Here is a 20,464-nt window from a genome sequence, read left to right on the forward strand (position 1 = left end):
GTGCCATATGGCACAAGGTTTAGAGTTCATATCAGAAACAGACGTGCACTGAAATGTTATGGAACAACGGTCAGTAAAAATGGAAAGAAAAAAGAATAAGTAATCATCTGCACTGTCGTAAATAATGCCTTATTAAAATACAGGCTAAAACTCTCTGTGTGTGTGTGTGTGTGTGTGTGTGTGGAGTGGGAAATAGAACAGTGTGAACACAGGCTAACACACTCTCAAAATGACAGAAGCCAAAAGTGTGACTAAACAAATGTCACATATTATGCCCAGTGAAACACAGAGATCTGTAGTCTGTAGTGAGGCTTTGTGATGTAGTGTCAACTGTCACATGTAGGCTCCAGCACTTTGTCTAAGCATCTGTGGCCACTCCTGAATTGTAAGACACTCTCTACTTCTGATTGCTTTTTTTAGTTAGTAAAATATTAAATATTATATATATATATATATTTATATATATATATAATATAAACGATGATCTCCATTATTTGTCCGTCCCATGGGTTACTGTGAACGGTAAAGGTGCTATTTTCAGACATTTAAAGTGCATAACTTTATATTTCCTGAACAACACAGTTAAAAAAACAAAAACATCACATGCATGCCGAAGGATACAAATACTAAATGTAAAAGGCCGCAAATGGTATACATAACATGTGAAACCATCATCATCATCCTTACAGTGTAATAAATCTCAATATAAAGCCATACTCGACAGTTTTTGTGTACGCGTTAAGTTTGTTAAATTGTGTTTGGGTTGAAAGTCAGCACATCACATTTGCATTGTTCACATGGAGGACATTGAGTAGAGCGTAAAACCACACAGCACCGCTGAATTTGTGCACATATTTATGCACAATAAGAGTTTTGACAAAAAAAAATTGTGTAAACCATGTCTAACCATGGTCATATCCAATTATCCCACAGCAAAAAGCTGTGTGTGAAGATCATGTTCTCTCATGTTAAAGACCTCCCTCTGTGTGAAACATACAGTTCTATATATATGTACCTTATATAAGCAACTCAGACTCAGGCCACTACTCCATCTTGCCTGTAATTTCCTTATCAATGATCGGTCATAAATAGGTCGGCTAAACAGTTACAGTGACACCACAGGAATGTTATTAATGCAAACATTCACATGCAGCAGCTCTACTTTACTTTACCCTCTCACCAGCTGATGCAGGACACCACCTGTTTGGATGAAGCCTTCTAATCAATATATATATATATATATAATATATATATACATATATATATATATACATAGATATGAGTCTGTGATGATAGACATCAGCAGTGAGAGTGTGATCTTACCTCTTTCAGATGGCGCCCATGCTCCTACAGGCTCATGTTGGAAAACACGCTCGTTGAGTCACATCAGTTTAGGTCCGTTTACATCTGCTCCTCACTGAGCAGCAGCAGCAGCAGCAGCAGCAGCATCAAGTTAAAGGAAAGAGCGATGAAGGATGAGCCCCGGAACACCACATCACCACAGCTGTACTCCTCTCCTGCACCTCCGCTCCTCCTTTGAACCGAAAAAGGGGCGAAAACGATCGACGACGTGTGTTTACATTTGCTTCTCTTAGCCACGCGACACGCGCACGAGCGAAGGCAAAAGCACCAGGTGCATTCGGGGAAGAGCACGGATTTGTTTTTTTTGTTTGTTAGTTTTTTTTGTTTTCCTCCACTGTCGAGGAGGCGAGCGACGGATGAGGCATGACTTACTGCGCGCTCCCGACCGCTAAGGCTCGTCCGCGCGGCTGAGATCTCGGGGGGGTTGAGGGGGCGGGGGGTGGGTGGAGTGAGCCGCAATAAGAAATAATTCATGAAAAAGAGGTCGTCATTTTGACTATGGTGATGATGCTGATGCACGGGGCTGTGAATCCACAGCACACGCGTCTCCCACTACATATCGAGTGTGAATGAGGTCAATATAAAAGTGGCTTTATTCAGCTTTGACTGAAGAGATGCTTATTTGCTCATAAATAAACTGAAACGCTTGTCGTTCTTTCATCTAAATAGGGCGGTTTTGCTCTCCCCTCCTGTCTTTCTTTACACAGATAAATGATTTCAAAGACATAGTTTGAATTTGGGGGAGGTTTGCCTAAAACTCCCCACGGTCTTGAAAAACTGGCATTTTCCATACAGCAGTGAACAGAAATAGAACTTAACTATACTCAGGAGGGTTGAATTGGCAGAAACGACCCATATTTGTTTATTATATTATACCTTCAAAATAAAATGTTCGCTTTTGGTTTCCATGGTTTTAGATTGAGCCTCCATCTTGTGCCACCGCGTTTTAACGGCGGCTGAAGCATTTCACGTTTTGAAGTGGACACTTACTGAACAAACAAAGAAGAACCGCATCCTTTCTGATCTGTGAAGGCCACCGTAGTTAGCTGACACACGTGTGATGGATGGGGTGAGAGGAGAAGTCCTCCATTACAGTTTGCAGTCTCCCATAGCACAAAACAAAAGAATCAGCGGTTAAACAGCTAAATATATCATAGACAGACAGACAGATGCCTTTCTGCATGGAGTTTGCATGTTCTCCCCGTGTGTGTGTGGGTTTTCTCCAGGTTCTCCGGATTCCTCCCACAGTCCAAAAACAGGCAATGTGGGGATTAGGTAAATTGGATGCTCTAAATTGACTGTAGGTGTGAGAGTGAGAGTGAATGGTTGAATGGCTGTCTCTCTGTGTATGTGGCCCTGCGATGGACTGGCGAACTGCCCAGGGTGTGACCCCACCTGTCGCCCTATGTCAGCTGAGATTGGCACAGCAGCCCCCCCACCCCGCGACCCTGTGCGTGCATGGGTTTCCCACGGTTTCTCCGGTTTCCTCGCAGAAGTCCAGAACCATGCAGAGGTTAATTGGACACTCTAAATTGATCATAAGTGTGAATGTGAGATGTCCTGCGATGGACGGGGGTAGTCCAGGGTATACGCCGCCCTTCGCCCTATGTCAGCTGGGCTTGTGGAGGATAAAGCCGTAGACAATGAATAAATGAATGACAGATGTCGAGACAGGCAGCCGATATGGAACGTGTTGCTTCATCAGAAGATACGATGTCTGGACTCACCGTATCTCATATGTATCAATCACATTAGTGCATTTCCTCCTGTTATTCATGCTCCTGTAAATTGGCCCCTTTCACTGACCTTACATGATAAGACTGGGTGATTTCTGTAAGAACACTTCTCTCCCCTCAGGGCTCAGCTTGTACCCAGCAAGAAAACTAACAGGCCCTGCATGAGAGGAGAGACATAGAGAGGTCCCCAGTGTTGTTTTTTTGGTTTTTGTCACAACTAAAAGGATTGTTTTCATCGTCTTATATTTGGCCCGATGAGTACTCCACACTGTCCCTGCTTCCCATTCATCAAAATGGATAGCCAGCCGCGCGCACGCACACACACACACACACACAACCACACCTGGGAGATGCCAGTCCATTCAGCCCTGAAGAGCTTTAAAAACAAAAGCGTCCTAAGATGCTGAGTCAGAATTTCCCCTGAGCTTCCCAGCTGATCCAGTCAATAATTGCATTTGCCCAAATTCATTACTTACAGTATGTTGATGGATAATCAGGAATAAAAAAGCTCCCAGTGTCGGTTCTGGAGGCACACACCCTCTCTGTATTTAAAGTTAGACTTAAAACCTTCCTTTTTGATAAAGCTTATAGCTCGGGCTGGCTCAGGGAAACCTGAACCACGTCTTAGTTAGGCTGCTATAGACCTAGACTGCTGGGGGAAATTCTGTGGTGCACTCACACTCGGGGTATGAATATGACTTCATTATATGTCATTAACCTTGTTCTTTCTCTCCCTAGTGTGCCTTTCCTCCCTGTCCTCTCTCTCTCTCTTTATCCTCATCTTGCAGGCTGCAGGATCCAGATCCAATTTCGAGGCTATCATTATCAGATATGATTAAAATTGATATCAGTATAATTTTTTATAAACAATCTCTGCTACTGTGTGTATAAATGACATTGTAGTACTGTGTCACTCTGAAATGTCCTGTCAAAGCCTATAACCTTATATAAACACTCCTGGTCTCTCCCCCATTTTTCCTCTCACCCCAACCAGTCACGGCAGATGCTGTGAGTCTGTGAGCCTGGTTCTGTCAGAGATTTCTTCCTCTTAAAAAGGAGGTTTTTTCTCTTTACTGTTGCCTAGTGTTTGCTCATTGTTGGGTTTCTCTTCTCTCTTTAATATTGTAAAGGTCTCTGCCTTACTGTGTACGGTACAAATCAAACTGAATTAATAACAGCGAGTTTAGAGAGTTTGTTTTACCAAACCGCAGTCTGCATGTCTTTGGTCTGTGGGAGGAAGCTGCAGTACATGGAGTTAACCCACACAGACATGGGGCGACTACACAAAAACCGAGAACCTCCCGACTGAGCGAACGACTCTATCCTCAGCCTGCCAGTGTTGGTACTTTTGGACATAAATAAGTCAATCATTGGAATTGGACGGGGCAAAAGAGTTTGATCAAAGAAGCCGGCTGTCCTGTCCTTCTCTAGCTTCTCCTGTGCGATGTTAGGTGACCTGGAAGTAAAAAGTAACAGAAGGCATTCCCGCCCACTGGCTCTGCTGGCACACGGCTGCCCTCCACTTCTACCGTCAGCTCCATGATCACACATCACATCACATCTACACACACGGCAGCTGTTTCATACTTAACATTGTTTGGAATGTCCTGCTGTCTTTTACAATCTGCTTTTCCACACCCTCTCAGGATTCCCACCTCTCCGTGCGGAGGAGTTTGTGTACCTTAAAGGCAAAGGTAGCCTAATTTAGTGGTGCTTCCAGTAAGCTCCCCTGAGCCTGTACAAAAAAGGGAGGATCCAGGCCAGACAAAGTACAGCCCGTCAACCTACTCCTCTGCAAGGAAAGCCCTGCTGGCTCCAAGCCCAGAAAACACTAGCACTGACTCGTATCGCTGCCTTTTTTTTTTTTTTTTTAAAGGTGTTCCAAGAATGAACAAATAAAACAACCTCTACAAACAAAGTGGAAACATTCAATTGTTTATCCATTCCCAGTGAGCGCTGCGCATCGGAAACTTCTGCCGGCATACCCTGACATAAGCGGTGCCTCATGCATGCAGTCGGCGTATCAGCACACTTCCTTTCACATGACCTTGCAGTGTAATGTGCACACGGTTCAGGCGTCTGTGGGGAATCAGAGCTCCGCTGTCAGAAAATGACTGACAACACAGACATGCTCGAGCTGCACACACAAAAGGGAGAAAATGCAAAGTGGGCCACTTTGATGAGCAGATAGTTTTCCCTACAACACTCCGCTCTACTTTATTACTTCCTTAATGGTTTTCCATCTGCACTACTAGAGGATCACTTATCCTCTGCGTAGCCTTGTCAGTGTCTTCCTGCTGAGAATAGAACATAAATGGAAAAATAGGTTAAGCGTTTGCCTTCATTCAATTACTGTCCTTTAGTAAAACCGGTGAGAGTATCAACACGTGTCTCCAAAAGCAAATTACATATTTCTTTTTGTTGCTACCGGAGAAACATCTTTTTATGACAACTTCCTCTATTTTAAGTCTCCTTTTCGACATAAGTAACCATGGTTACCATATTGTGTCTCTATGTATACAAGACAGCTGCTACCAGTTGAAATGGCAGAAGACAGTAATGAACGCTATGGTGAGAAATAACTCGAATCTATGAATGTTTTAAACACAAGATGATTCTCGCGTGGCTGTGATGATGTTGATCAGGCAGAAGCTTTAACTTTTCTTTATTTATTTTTTTAAATAATCAATACTATCTCTGGATCTTAGCTCCCTGTTTGCTCACCAACTTTCAGTGGGGGTTAAAAATAGATTTCCTCCACCAGTGCAGATCGAACCTAACTTTATTTTCCTGAGGGAAATGAAATGTACACATGCTGTGTGGGTGATTGTGTATGTGTGTATGTGTGTGTGTGTGTTGGGGGTAGATTTTTACTTTTTAAAAATCCAAATTAGTCCCGGCTTCATCTGTTGCACAGGGTGGACGCCTATATCTTCCCGACGGATCACACCCAAGTCTGAGAACGTTGCCAACTGACAGATGGCAAAACACTCCTGCAAAATATTTGAACAAGAGATTTTATGGCAGCTTATTAACCACATCCTTTTCAGTGCTTCATGTCCATATGGATATTGATTTCTCACCGGCTGCAGCTGACCCCAATTCATTGTTCAGATACTTCCAAAGATTGGGAGAAAGAGAGAGAGAGAGAGAGAGAGAGCGAGAGAGAGAGAGATGTGTACTGACATGTTTTGCCCTTATTTCTGGTTCCAGTCAAGGTGCAAGGATTCAGGAGACAAAAAGAGTATAAGGTAGTGAGGAGAATAGAGGAGACAGAGGGACATTGCAGGATGGATGAGGACATGACAGCAACCGGGACAAGAAAAGCACAGCACAGTAAGGCAGAGTGAAGTGCTGGAGTGAAAGTGTGACAGACAGACCCTAAGCTATAGCCTACTGATTTCTATGTGAAAGACAGTGACAGTGAAAGTGATGAAAAAAATCGAGTGGGTCCTCTCTGCTGAGGCATGTCCAAAACAACAACGTCATCATCATCAAACCATCAAGGACACGAGGCAAGAGCCCCAGACTCACGCTTGGATCTTTTATTTATCATTATTTACTCACTTAATTATGATTTTTTTCCTTGCGCTCAGACTATCACTCTGCATCAAGTCTTCATACTTAAAAACCTTCGTACAACAAAATAGTTCCATGACTCCAACTGTACACACGGGCTGTCACTTTGCAATGACAGTGAGCATGAACGGTCTTCATACGATAATAAAAATCCCATCAAATTTAAATATGTACTCTGACTTTTATATACACATAGAGATATTTGTGGACACTGTGGTGCACAGCACAAATAAGGACAATCACAGGTTTAACATTAACACGAAGATACGGTTACAGAGGAGGAGAGAGGGATGCCAACTCCTTCATATTGTACGTGTGTGGGGTCGGTCGTCGCAGGCGTCGTGATGTTTTGTTGACGCAGCGGCGTCACTGCTGGCGCTGCTGTTCGGCAAGTCTCTTCGCTTTATTCTGGAGGTAACGTGCTTTGCCCTCTTCAAAACGTCTCTGCTCCTCCTCTCCTTCAATCTGAGGAACAAGCACAAAAAAACAAACCGTTTTGCTTTCAGGCACATTCATCTTTTACACACAACTTGCGGTGAAATGACTTCAGCGGCTCTTGATGATGTTTTCATCAAACGTCCCGGTCTGTGCGACAGTGGAACCCATTCATCTTCCTGGTGAAGTGAATGAATGATGAATCGTGGAGAGTGAGATGCAGTTTCAGAGACGTGGAACTAAACCCTGTGTGGTGATTTGCAGGAGGGATAACATCTGCAGAACACTGGTGCGTTTACATCACACTGGCAGTCAGTACCATGAGTAAATTCATTCATTCATTATCAAGACAAATGTTTTCCACATTAGGAAATGTGCAAAAATTGCTAAAATATACTGGAATTTAATTTTCTTGACCTACACTTTTAATTCCAAACAGGTTAAAAACGGTTGTGATAGTTATAATATATTCAATATGTATGTGGTGTGATGGTTGACATTGTTACCTCGCAGCAAGAAGGTCACCATGTTCATATTCCAGTTTGACTAAACTAAAAAACTGACATGTTTGCCTGTAGATGGTTTGACCGAGGACCTTAATGTGTGGAGTGTGTGTGTGTGTGTGTTCTCTCTGGATACTTCCTCCCACAGTCCAAACACATGCAGATTGGGGATTAGGTTAATTGGAGATTCCTAATTCACCATAGGTGTGACTGTGGGTGTGAATGGCTGTACGCTGGCCCTGTGGTGAGATTTGACAGTTTGCATTCATAACTACATGCATCTGAACACGACAGCACGCCTGCACACAAATACCTTTTTTACAACCGGAAATGGCGCATTTGTGAGACCACTTGGGGTTGAAGTGGGAGATATATAAGATGTTATTGGAAAAGAGGAAGGGAAGCTATCACAGCACATCTGTGGGTGAGACTTCTTTTTTCGCAGCCCTGGTTTGGAGTTCTCGCAGCTTGTTCTCGACACGTCATCTGGGCAGAATGTTTTTTCCTTGTGTGGCGTTCGACAGCTATTGCGTGATTGGTCAGAAATTTGAAGTGCGTGTGCTGCAGTGGGAGGGCCCTATGAGGACTTGCGTTTTTCTGTTCTTGTGGAGTATGTACAGACCTCCTTAAGTGAGCTGGGATTGACCCCCCCCCCCCCCGCCCTCACAGCTCTTAATAAGATAAAGTTAATTCATTCATTATCTACTACATTATCCTCTTCATGAGGGTCGCAGGGCCACTGGAGCCAATCCCAGCTGACTTAGAGTGATGTGTCAGGTACACCATGGACATGTCACCAGTCCATCACAGGGCCATGACCATTCACTCTCACGTTCACACCTATGGTCAATTTAGAGTGTCCAGTTAACCTTTGCATGTCTATGGAAACCCGAGTACCCGAAGAAAACTCACGTGCCCAAGAGCAGAACATGCAAACTTCACAAAGAAAGGTCCTAAGATAAATTCTTAAAAGATAAATGAATGTATGTTCCCGCCCGATACATGTTTATGTATTTATATTTTTCATAACCAGGATTTTTGGTAAAGCCCCTGTGGATTTACAGCTGTAAATTATCATTTTACACTTAAGTTTTAAATTCTAAGCAGCATGTTCAAGCCCCTGGAGAGCAAATCTTCTCTTTCTCCCTCACTTAGCTCAGTTTGATTGCTGATTAGTGGGAGGAAGCACTCGCTAGCCTGTGCAGTTTAATTAGATTGCCTGGCAACTGCGTGACTTAAAACAACATAGCCAGTGACAGTGTCAACACTTACTATTATGGTGCAACCTGCTCACCCACCACCTCATCCGCACATTGTTCTGAGCGAGCAAGGAGGAAAGTTGTATGTGAGCTTGCACACAGACACATGTTTGTTTTTCGTACACAAAACGTTCTATAAAAGTGAATGTTTCTGTTGACGGAGGCTCTTTTCTGTTAAACACCAGGTGGTCGGTTGAGTCGAGAGCACCTGCCACTCAGCAGCACTCACAGATGGCACCGTAACTTTCCGGAGAGAGCAGGGTGGTAACGGATATGAGAAGAAAAAATAAAAATCCTATCAGAGACCCTGCTCACAGCTCAAATGTGATGGGAGTATGTTGAAAAAGTGAGGTTGAGCTACAAACACGTTCCATGATGGATCATTCCATGAGCCTCGACTTTCAAAGGAAAACATAGAATTGGAGAAAGCGAGAGACAAATATTCACCACGGTTCCATATTCTTTGTATTTTAAAACTTACTCTTTGCTCATTCTAAATCAATATGCACAGACTCTATTGTGTGTAAATTAAATTAAATGTGAGCGTCAGTCAGACAGAAAGTAGAGCAGTGAGTGTGAGACACTGCAGCAGGGTAACCACAACACAATGAAATCACTATAAGCTATAATGACAAATGATTATGGGTGGAGAGAATTTTTCTGCAGTGGCCAATGATAAACATCTACTTGATTTCACTGCGTAACATGATAAGAAGTCAATACAATGTTCTAAAGATAGCAGCTGTCCAAGAGGGAAGATGTTAACATGAACCTCTGCTCATGTGTAAATTAAATTTAAGTGCAAAGCCCCAGTATGTGTTGACAGAACGGTTAATTCATTATTTAATTGCACTTTTAGAATACACTGAATTATAGCCTGAGATGTTTCAGTGAACAGGTAAAAAAAACCCATCTCCAGTCTTATTGTTTTATTGGGGTCTAACGTGAATGAAAATCCCTGTCCTGTTTTTCACTCCTGTCTCTAGAGAGACAAATCCACAGAGGACCTACATGTACTCTTTTATTTTCAATGAAAAAGGAGGTTTTCTCACCTCCTGTTGTGTTGCGATGCAATATTATTCAGCTCGTCCCCCGAGAGTATTTTTTTTTTATTTTTAGCTCTTATTATAGGTTTTTAATGACTCCCTCACTATTTTGCTACCTGTTAAGACTTCACACACATTCTTCTACTCTGCAGTCTATGTATGAGCACACATTATGTGTCTCTGTGTTTGCATTATGGGCACACTATTGCTCGACTGCACATGCATATGTTTATGCTAATGTGGATCACATTTGCATAACTCAATGGGACAATTCAATGCCATGCTCAAAATGTCCTTTTGGTGTCCCCGTGTAATTGGTATTCCCATCGCCGCTAATAACTATGATTACACAGGATCACCAGCTACTACACGGTGACTCTCCGCTGCAGAACCTGTCAACCTCACAAAAACCACGCATGCTTGTTTTATGTGTTTAAGTGTGTTTATTTCTATTCCCATTGTGTTTAAGGCAACTCAATGTCGCACTAACTTGTAATAATTGTGTTATTATCATTGACAATGGACGCCATGTTGTGGCTCATAAAGCATACTTGAGACATCATGTATCGTGAAGGCAGTTTGGAAAGACAATGCAGAAGCAATTTGGAAACATTATTTGGAGTTAAATATTTGATTTTTTCCAAGAGTGAAGAGATAATATATCACATTCCCCAGTTCTGCCTGCAACTCTGCAAGTGTCAAAGATCTGCAGGTCAATGGCTCAGAGTCTGCACCAGTTTTAGTGTGGACCAAAGAGACTAAAGCATCCATCCACAGAACTGTGTGAATGGAGAGAATAAAAAAAATAGGGTTACAAGAATAGAACAAAACGGATAAATAAATCAAAGGTCATCTATTACAGATAACAATGGAACAAACAAACAAAAATTCCAGTGGGAGCAAAGACAAGTTTGCACCTAGTACTTTGTATGAACATGGTCAAAAAGCCAAGACAACCAGCTGTTTCACCTGGCACGCAGGTCATCCATTAGCTGCACAGTGACAAACCAAATGGTGTAAACCTGGAACAGGGACAAGGCTTGTACAAAAAAAAAAAAAAGAATCGCTCAGACAAAGCCAGCAAAATGCCAGAGGGGCTCCTTTGTGTTGGCACGAGCTGTTATTAGAGTGGGCACACGGGGCATCAGTGGCACTGCCAAACGCCAGTGTCTCCAAAGTAGCACTGAGCTGTAAATAAGCGCCTCACATAACACGAATAAGAGTACACAGGAAGAATATTCATCCGCAATGTCATAACCTTCAGTAAATGGTTAGGACAGAGGGACAAAAAAAACTGAAAGACACACACACACATGTTTCCATAGACTATATAAAATGGATGTTGTCTTCTGGTTTGAAAAATTAAACCCAGGAAGTGGGACAGAAGTAGCAGTTTGCCACCAGGGGAGTTGCAAAAGAAAATGAGTCTCCATCTCATGTCTGAATCGCTAGTTTTTATGTGTTCTTCAATAGAAAATCAAGCCAATTTTGTTAATAATGATCCCATTTAGAGGAAAATCGATGGAAATGCGTGGCACATCTGAGTGGACACCCGTGTGATTGATAGCTGGTATCGTCAAAGCCTGGTTGCAGCAGGTGATCAGGTGAAAACTGTCACGGCACAGGTCAAACTGGTCAATCTGCAGGCTTCAAAGTGATGATACGGGATATGACGCAAATTGAATTGACCCAGCACCTATCACCTTTCTAAGAATCAACATAGAAAGTGTTGCGTCGCATTTCCTCACAAAACAGGTTGAGAAGTGGATATGATTTCGATTTTGTTATAAATAGGGAAGAGCACAGGGCTCTTTTGCATGTTCATGAATAAGATATCATGAAAACTTAAGCATCCTTGACATATTCATGCCCTGAAGGGCTGTGAGAGCAAATGTAAATATGTTCTCGGTGCAGTGCCTCGGATCACCACAGAGGAAGAAACAGCTGCGACTGTGGCGAGAGTGTACCTGTTAACTTGTCTCTGATTGTCTTGAATGGGAGGCACCTAAAAATAAATGTACATCACCTCATGTGGACTACAGGAAGTTGCCATGACAACCAGGCTTGTTTTTGTGTCACGGGAGGCCAGCTGAGCCTGGGCTAGCGAGGATGGGGTGAGATGGAGGAAGGAGGAAGGAGGAGGGGGAAATGGAGAAAAGCAAGACTGATGGAGAGGGTGAATGTGAGGGAGACAGGCAAGACAAATACAGGGAGTGAGAGGTGATTGGTAAATTGTGTAATTGTACAGTTGTGGGCAACAACCACAGTTTCATTCACAATATATTAGACATCCACACTTGGTTCTGCCCAGTGTAACCACACTACATCCTCACGCTCCCACCACCAGCTACTACTCAGTTTGGCCGGGATAACAACTCACAGGGCTGACCATCTGGTAACAAGGATGTTTTTCTAACCTTGATGCAGCCACTAACACTTTAAATTGTTCCAAAACACAGCACGTTGCTCTCAGGCGCTTTTTGATTACATCTGTGCTGGCGCAGCATGTCCATCTATTATTTCAGTGATTTTCAAGGGTACTGCTGCTGAGAGGCGAAGCATCCCCCTGATATCCTCCCTTCTGCTCATGCTGTCCTCATTCCCCACTCCAGCATCACCCACAGTATGCCTACATTAGAGACAGATCATCGAGAACCCCCCCCCCCCCCACATACACACAGACACAGAAAAGAAGAGAGAAATGGTGGGGGAGGGAGGGAGAGAGACAGAGAGAGAGAGAGTCCCTAACCCCTGGAAGATCTAAAATAGGAAAATCTAAAGATAGTAAATGCAGTAGGCTCACTTGAGAAAAAGCCAGGAGGAGAGAATGGGGGAAAAGCACCTGCAGTCAAAAATAGCTGAAGCGGTTCTTTCGATCAGACTATTTATAGAACACAACTGGAGCAAAAGCTGCCACAGTGTCATGTCCAACGTTTATTTTTAGCTTTACGGGGGAGTTTATTTTGGAGGTGAATGAAAGAAAGATAAGACATTCAGTGAAAATGTAAATAAAGGAGAGGATGAGGAGACTTGTCCTGGTGCTCAGAGGAATATTATGAAAATACTGTGTGATGTTCACAGTACATCTTAAAACATAGGTGAGGTCTAAGGTGAAAATCTCATAATGTGTGTCCACAACAGATCAAATTCACCTTGCCTGTTTATTATAGTCTTCATATTATTTATAATAGGGAATTTAAATACAGTGTTTAAACTGTGTATATGGGTGTCATTGGTTATAATTTAAAAACATACCATTATATAACATAACAGCATAATCTCCTAAGGCAGTTTTGTATTTGGCAATAATAATAATTTCAATTGTCCCTGGAAGCAGAAATGGTGTTTTCCATGGTAACTAGACGCAGACTGAGATTGTGAAATTTAACATGTGGGAACATCATCTGTTAAACCTTAATGCAATCATTCCTCTGCCTTCATCTACATAGTACGTGCAGTGTAAGGTAACATTAAAAGTGTCTATTAAACACCGCTAACTAGGACATTAATCATCTGGGAATTGTATTCCATTTAACTCATTTAGTGTTAATATAACACTAAGAGTCTCGCAGTTACTTTAACTGCTAGACTGCCTTACTGTGCATAAATATCACATTAGAACAACGTGATGCAACAGTGTCTGTATTTCCCGAATAATCTTAAATGGAAAGAATTGAATGTACTCCGTTGCTACAGACGGTGGCGCTATGAACAATCTGAAAAGCTCTGAGGTGTTTTAGTATTAAAAGGGTCAGTTGTGTTTCCGAAGTGAGCGTCACGTATCGCGAACCCTGGTATAATCAGGGTCCTCTTAAGTGTCCCCCATCACAAAGCCTGGGTTTCCTCATCAGGTGATTATACAAACTGCAGGATGCTGCTCTGGAACTTCCACCCATAATCATTTCTCCAGTAGCGCCTCCAGCAATAATCTGGATATTAAGCTATATCCAGGAGACTCGACAGACTACAAATGTCCCCTCTCCTCCTCATTCTGTGTCAACCTCATCCCATGTTCACGCTCTCAGTAAAGAGTTCCAAAGACAGAAATAGCCGTGATTGAGCCTCGACATTCTTCCCTCGCTCACTCATATAAATAATTACATGCATGTGTACTCAGTGATCTGTTCAGGCACATCAACACACAAAGCCCCCTGTCACACATACAGACACACACAGGGAGGAGCTCTATTTGTCTTTCTCTGACACACACACACACGTTTGTCTATATTGTACCTTTGTCCAACCTTTTCTCTCTCACTCATACACACAAACTTCTTGATTCCTGCCCTTGTTTATCTAAAATGCAACATCCGAGCGCAGGCAGCCCGGGGCTCCATTTAGATTTCCATTTAGATTTCCATTTATAGCATTGAGGATGAATTATTAACATCACTAAAGTTGTTTTTTTTTGCCTCTCTTTTCATAAATTTGAAACAGAGAAATTACAATGACTCCCATCATCACTGCAATTCCCTGCCTTTAGAACACAAGCCATGAGGGGCTTGAGTGAGATGGAAAACCAGGTAATGAATTCATAGAGGGAGGCAGACAATGGGGGAAGCAAGCATTGGGTCTTTGTGACATGGAAATGTGGAGACTTACAGGCCCTTCAGAAAAAGGCAGCAGGGACACAGATTAGATGCACAACTCTGCCACGGGTACAAACAGTTCTGTTCTCAGAAAGTATAAGGACGTGTTAAAGTGTATTTTTCTGCAGACTTTTTCTTTGGTTTGTTCATTAAAGTAAGGTAAAATGAAATGTGCAGGTTATCACAGGAAACAGCGTTGCTCTCACTTTATCGCCTTCACTTTCAAGGGGTTACTTAGTACTTTGTGCATGATCAAAGTTTAATGATTAGCTCAGGTGCAAACCCTGTGAGTTTTGACAGAATAACGACCTGCTACTGTCAATCTATCACATTTCACTGGAGCTGCCCACTCAGCTCAATCCCATTGTGCTGGATTTTGGATGACTGAAATTTAAAACTATTGTCATCATTACCAAATAAAAATAAATAAAAAAACCTGATTCATAACAGCAGAGAAAAAAAGTCTAATAAAACAGCTTTTCAACTGAGGTAGAGAAAATACGAACGGATCGTTATTATCATTGAAATTAAATAAATGTTAAAATCAATGATCATCAACAATATCTTTTCTTTGGGGATTTGAGGAAGAATGGAGTTTTAAAGGTGTCGTTATGCACCAGGAAATCATTTAATATGCTGATTTAAACAGAGGATATAAGGATTTAATGCGGTGAAAAGACACTAAAAGGCAGAACTGCCAAATAAAGGACAGTATTTCTCACTCTGTGACCTTTCCAAAAGTCACAGATGTCACCGACCAAAAGGACTGGTACGATGACACAAGAGAAGATTAAATAAGACCACACTGACATTTAGTCAGCCATTACATTGGGTTGGGTTGAAAATGAAGCTGTTGCATTACAGTGTCGATGTAGATTTTCATTGCTAATGACCTTCAAAAGCCCAGTGTCATGTCACTTTGACATCAAAATATCAAATTGCTAAATCAAATCATCTCTGGAAAATAAGAAGGGTGCACATTTTGTGTGAAAGTCCTATTTATAGAATTTAAACAATGATTGAGAAGCTGCAGAAAGCAGAGTGTGGTACCGACCTTAAGAGGAGGAACAGGGAGCGGCTTATTGTCCTTATCCAGGGAGATGAAGGTGAAGAAGGCAGAGACGGCATGATATTTCCCTTTTTCTGCCGCGATCAGTGGGGAAACATCTACCAACACTTCGATTTCCATTGACCTGCCACTGACAAAGGTGAGGCGGCCCGTCACGGTCACCACAGCGCCTTGGACAAAAGAAAAGTGAGATAAGAAAACTATGTTGGACATTAAACTGACAAGACTAAAATACTGTTCATATTCTGAAAGTATAATGTGTCATAAAAGCTTCTTTGTCCTCCAGCCATCCACATAATAATAATGTAGTGTTCAATTAGTTGTAGAATCTAGATGTTGAGTAATATGAATAGAAATCAAACTAGAAACACATACTGCAAACACATGCACATGAAAGAAGCTGAATATAGACAAAGTCACCTGTGGAAAATGTAAACCTCATGAAGTCTGTTCCACTGACTCACCGAGTGAAAATCAGCATTACACTTTTCTCAGTGATGTGCTCTATTCTTTTCGGATTATTAAAATTCAGGATGTGTCTTCGAAGGTTAAAGCAGAACTGAACAGATAATTTAAGTAAAACCATTCTAAAGATGCTAATGTTGGGGACATCATGTCCACTTATCCTGAGCTTTTTTCTACACTTGCTTCTGCTTTCAGCCCGAGCTTCATCTAATGCATTAATGTTTCACTCATCAAAAATGACTGCTCATCACCTTTTGTTGCTACAGGGATTGGGGACAAAAGTCAAGTAATATTACAGCGCCCTGCTCATATGTTTCCTTATTCTCTCTCCTCAGGCTGTACAGTATTATTGCATCTGTTGCCATAGAAACAATGAGAGGAGGTGTTATCCTGAGAAAAAAGATCCTAAGTACATGAGCAAGATCTCATAAAAGAGAAAAATAACATAAAAATGACCTTAACAAACAATGATGTGTCAACAACAAGTGAAAACAACACTGTCTCTAAACATGATACAGCTCTTAAAAGTTTTCCAACAGACTTTTATTGGCACATTTTCAAAAACCAAAGTGTTAGCACACTTCCTCTGACAATAAAACAAGGTTGATGGAAAACATCAACAAATAGGAATGACTGTACTAACGTTTTTAGCTTAGGAAAACATCCTCAGAGGCCTGAAAAGCTCTTTGTGTGTGAAACATCCTTTTGATGGGTTGGGTCAGTAAGGCCAGAGTAAGAGATGCTGCTTTTATGGTAAACAGAAGCAAACAAGCAGGAGAACATTTTGTGTTGAAATGGTTCTGACCCGGCTTCTGTTGGAATAAACCATTTTGCATCAACTGATTCAGTCTCTTTCATAAATACATGGCTCTATCCAACATTATGTTCTCCCTCTTTAACAGTGTTGACTACATTTTCCTGAAGGACACTGTGTCTACACCACAAATTGTCTACCAGAGGCGGGACCTTCCAAGGCTTGTATTTCTGGGCAAAAATAAAAGTCACATCCATTATTGTAAAAGCCTTAGACAAGACTCCCTCAGCTCACAGAAGCAGGTTCAGCTCTGAATAAGATACAATAATTAAAAATGATTGCTGACCTCTACCAGATAAGTAGGTTATAATATTGCATCAGCATTACAGTATATTTCAAAAAGCATTATCAATGAATATCCCTGATAAAACTCTGAAATGGGAGTATGTGCACATACTGCAGGCCTTTAGTTGTTTTTTTTGGAGCTTTTCCACTATACAGTACCAGCACGACACAGCACAGCACAGCACAGCATGACTCTACTTGGTTTGGTATCGTTTCCATTACAATATAGTACCTCCTCAACATGGGCACAGTCATCATAGCACAGCTGCATGAAACGGCAGTGATGCCATTATAAACGCAACACGCACAAACCAGTGACTAGTGACTTGTAAAGCAGTTGTTTTCGATACTCGACACTCCCACCCTCTGTCAGTCCACTGTTCTTATCTAGTGGAACAACTTCTATGTAGATTATTCCTCTTCTGTAAGTCGCTTTGGATAAAAGCGTCTGCTAAATGCTTAAATGTAAATGACGTCAGGATTTTTAAGTCTTTTTAACTGATCTACAGTTCGACGTTGTTCAGTTAAAAAGACTTAAAAATCCTGACATCATTCTTTCTTGACGTCATTCTTGTGTCGGACTTCGCGTTAATGCTCTGCACTGTGTCTAATCAGTGGCCAGCAGTCTGTTGACGTCATATTTAGTATCGCCTCAGCTCACGTGGAACATCGTCAAAACAGGTACTAAAAAAAACAAAGGTGCCAGGTACTGTCGCTAAAGGAAAAGCAAAAAATAAAAAAAACGTGCCAAGTGGAGTCGTGCTGGAACTGTGTAGAGGACTATTTAGATAAAAGTGTCAGGTTTCAGGTAAACCAGCTGTGGTGCAGATGTACTGTGAAGTATGAACAGCTCAGTGACATTACACCAAAAAATGAGCCTTGAAAAGACTGGGTTATGTTTTTTAAAGACCTTCAGGATTAATAATTGATTTATTCAGAAAGTAGATCATGGACTTGTGGAGCACTGAAGGTCAGCCAACGTGAAAAACTGGCCCCATCTGCAAGGAACTGTTTGATGCCACTAATCTGCTGTGAGGAGAGTCCATACTGAGTTGTATTGTTACATGCACTAAGCTGGGACTGCAATGAGCCATAGATTTGCAAAAACAAGTTCAAGAAATTGAGTGAGTGGTGTTTTGTTTGCTGTTATAAATGTTTTTATACGCACATGTTTTTGTATTTGGTAGTGGCCAGAGAAAAGTAAATGTGATATTCAGCCCTTGTTTTTCACAACTTCACAAAAGACATTTTTTATTTACCATCAAAGAAAGTACAGTACTGCACCTTTTCCTTAATGTGAGAAACTGCTGCATTTAGTAAAATCAAGTTTTTTTATTAGCAACATAGTCCACTGTAGCTCAAACGATCTACCAGCAGATCTTTATCTAAATGTTGAAGTTTTCTTTTTGTATTGTGTTGTCTGTATGTTATATTGTGTTGTCTCATGCACCAAATTACCAAATCAAATTCCTCGTATGTTTATTACTTACTCTGCTATGAATCTGTTTCTGATTCTGATTCAGTAGCTCAGATTACAGGCGTGCACATGGCATTGTTCAAACCATTACTTTGTGTCTCCACATTGGTTATAATTTAAGGGGCCTATAGGTAGCACACATCATTATTTCTTTCCCTTTTACATACGTTACACTACTGTCAACAAGTAAGAGTCTTTAAACTGTTGTGACGGTGGGAGGAGGTTCCATTGGTCATGGTGAGAGTGACACGCAGCAGCAGTGGACTTTTGACAGTAATAAGTCACAAAAAGCTTCAGCTTGGATTTCCTCAAATCCCAGGCTGCAAATTTACCCAAGGGTCTCTTGTACAAATCAAGCTGGATCAATAAAAATAGATTTTAGATAAACAAACACCATGCAAACCTTATGAATATGCATTATGTTTCCACTGTGTATCTCTTTCTCTCCCCCTCCTTTCATCTAACATCCACCTATTGAAGTTGTATTCCCTGTTTTCTCAGTCTTAGTCTTTTTTTTTTTCCTCCTCTGGGCAATTTCCTGTGATGAGGGAGAAGCACCGACTCAACATGACTGTGGTACATCAATGAACAGCAACTCAACGACTGATCTTAGTTCAAAATTGTACAACTGTTCAGTAAAACTTCACCCAACACTTCATTGTGCAGGTAGACAAAGATCAGCCCTACCGTTTTAAACACTCATCTTCATGCCTCACAATGTGAGTGGACATGGTGAATTTCTTCTAACTCTTAAAAGTTGGGTCTTGTAAAATAGTTTATTCCATTAAATGTGTCAGTGTCTTTGTCTCTGCTGTGCTCTGCAGGGATTTTCTTCTGCCGCTGAACCCCACATGACTGAGAAATCTGAGTAATTAGACGAGTGGGCTGCTCAAGCTCGACACAGCGGGACCTCCAAAAAGCCGTAAACAAATCGTCTCAACCTCCTCCACATGAGCCATGTGCAGACAGAGACCTCGGTGTGTTTAATGTTCTGGACCTATAGCTTTCCATCTCCCTTAATGTTCATTTAGTCCATTTGACTGCTGGTGTGTGGTCCTCACTCACAATGGAAAATACTGTACTCTGTGTTTGTTGATATTATTCTCCTTCCGAAGGAATATTGAAGCTAAAATGGCGATTGTCTAAGAAGAGAACATATTAAGGACAGTATTTTACTGCTTGTATAAAACAGCATTTAATTTATATACTTCTGACATGCTCATGATGCTCAAAGATCCTCGACAGTTAACTAAGAAAGGAAGACCAAGCTTCCTTTAGTTGTGGTGGGCCATATTTATTGAAGATTTAAAACCCTACTATTCTCACCTACTATATATTTATTCAATCAATTTTTCATCTCCCCTGTGATAAAAAAAAAAAAAGTGCAAAATGTGAAATTTAGAAGCAACATTTGACTGCAACCTCTGCTGAATCTGTGCAGGAAATTATACCTCTTATCTATAATTAACTGGCTATGGTTTAAAGTCAAAGAGGAAGGGAATAAACCTGAGAAAATGACTGAATCAATGTAGAGATGCAGCTGCAATTATTGTCTGGTTTTGTTTTTGGTTTGTTTTTGGTACACACACGTCTCTAGGGGCAAGAAAAAACTAAGAATCCATATATCGTGATTTTGTTTTCTTTTTAGACTATTCTAAAAATAGTTTAGCGATATCCCTACAAGCTTGGTGAATAGAAAGAGCTTAAAGCAGGGGGGTCAAACGTATGGCCCACGGGGCAGAACTGGCCCACAAAAGGGTCAAATCTGGCCCGCAGGATGAATTTGCGAAAATTTCACAAATTTAAATCCTATATTTTTCAGTTCCAGATACCTGTAACTGTGAC

General features: G+C 41.4%; 2 protein-coding genes across 6 annotated transcripts in view; both read right to left on the bottom strand.

Moving 5' to 3' along the window:
* Window positions 1-1,755, bottom strand: part of LOC131468690 (probable G-protein coupled receptor 153) — a 30,885-nt gene extending 29,130 nt beyond the window's left edge. For all 3 annotated transcript variants that reach the window (XM_058643207.1, XM_058643205.1, XM_058643206.1), the window contains exon 1: window positions 1,324-1,755. The gene's annotated coding sequence lies outside the window, so the exon portion shown is untranslated. The remainder of the gene's footprint in view (window positions 1-1,323) is intronic.
* Window positions 1,756-6,628: 4,873 nt separating this feature from the next.
* The window catches only part of acot7 (acyl-CoA thioesterase 7), a 47,888-nt gene continuing 34,052 nt past the window's right edge, over window positions 6,629-20,464 (bottom strand). For all 3 annotated transcript variants that reach the window (XM_058644216.1, XM_058644217.1, XM_058644215.1), the window contains 2 exons: window positions 15,564-15,748; window positions 6,629-7,142 (listed from right to left, as the gene is read on the bottom strand). In XM_058644216.1, coding sequence (XP_058500199.1) covers window positions 7,044-7,142; window positions 15,564-15,748 — 284 coding nt within the window. In that variant the 3' untranslated portion in view covers window positions 6,629-7,043. The remainder of the gene's footprint in view (window positions 7,143-15,563; window positions 15,749-20,464) is intronic.

This window comes from Solea solea, chromosome 11, assembly GCF_958295425.1.
Source record: "Solea solea chromosome 11, fSolSol10.1, whole genome shotgun sequence".
Classification (NCBI taxonomy): Eukaryota; Metazoa; Chordata; class Actinopteri; order Pleuronectiformes; family Soleidae; genus Solea; species Solea solea.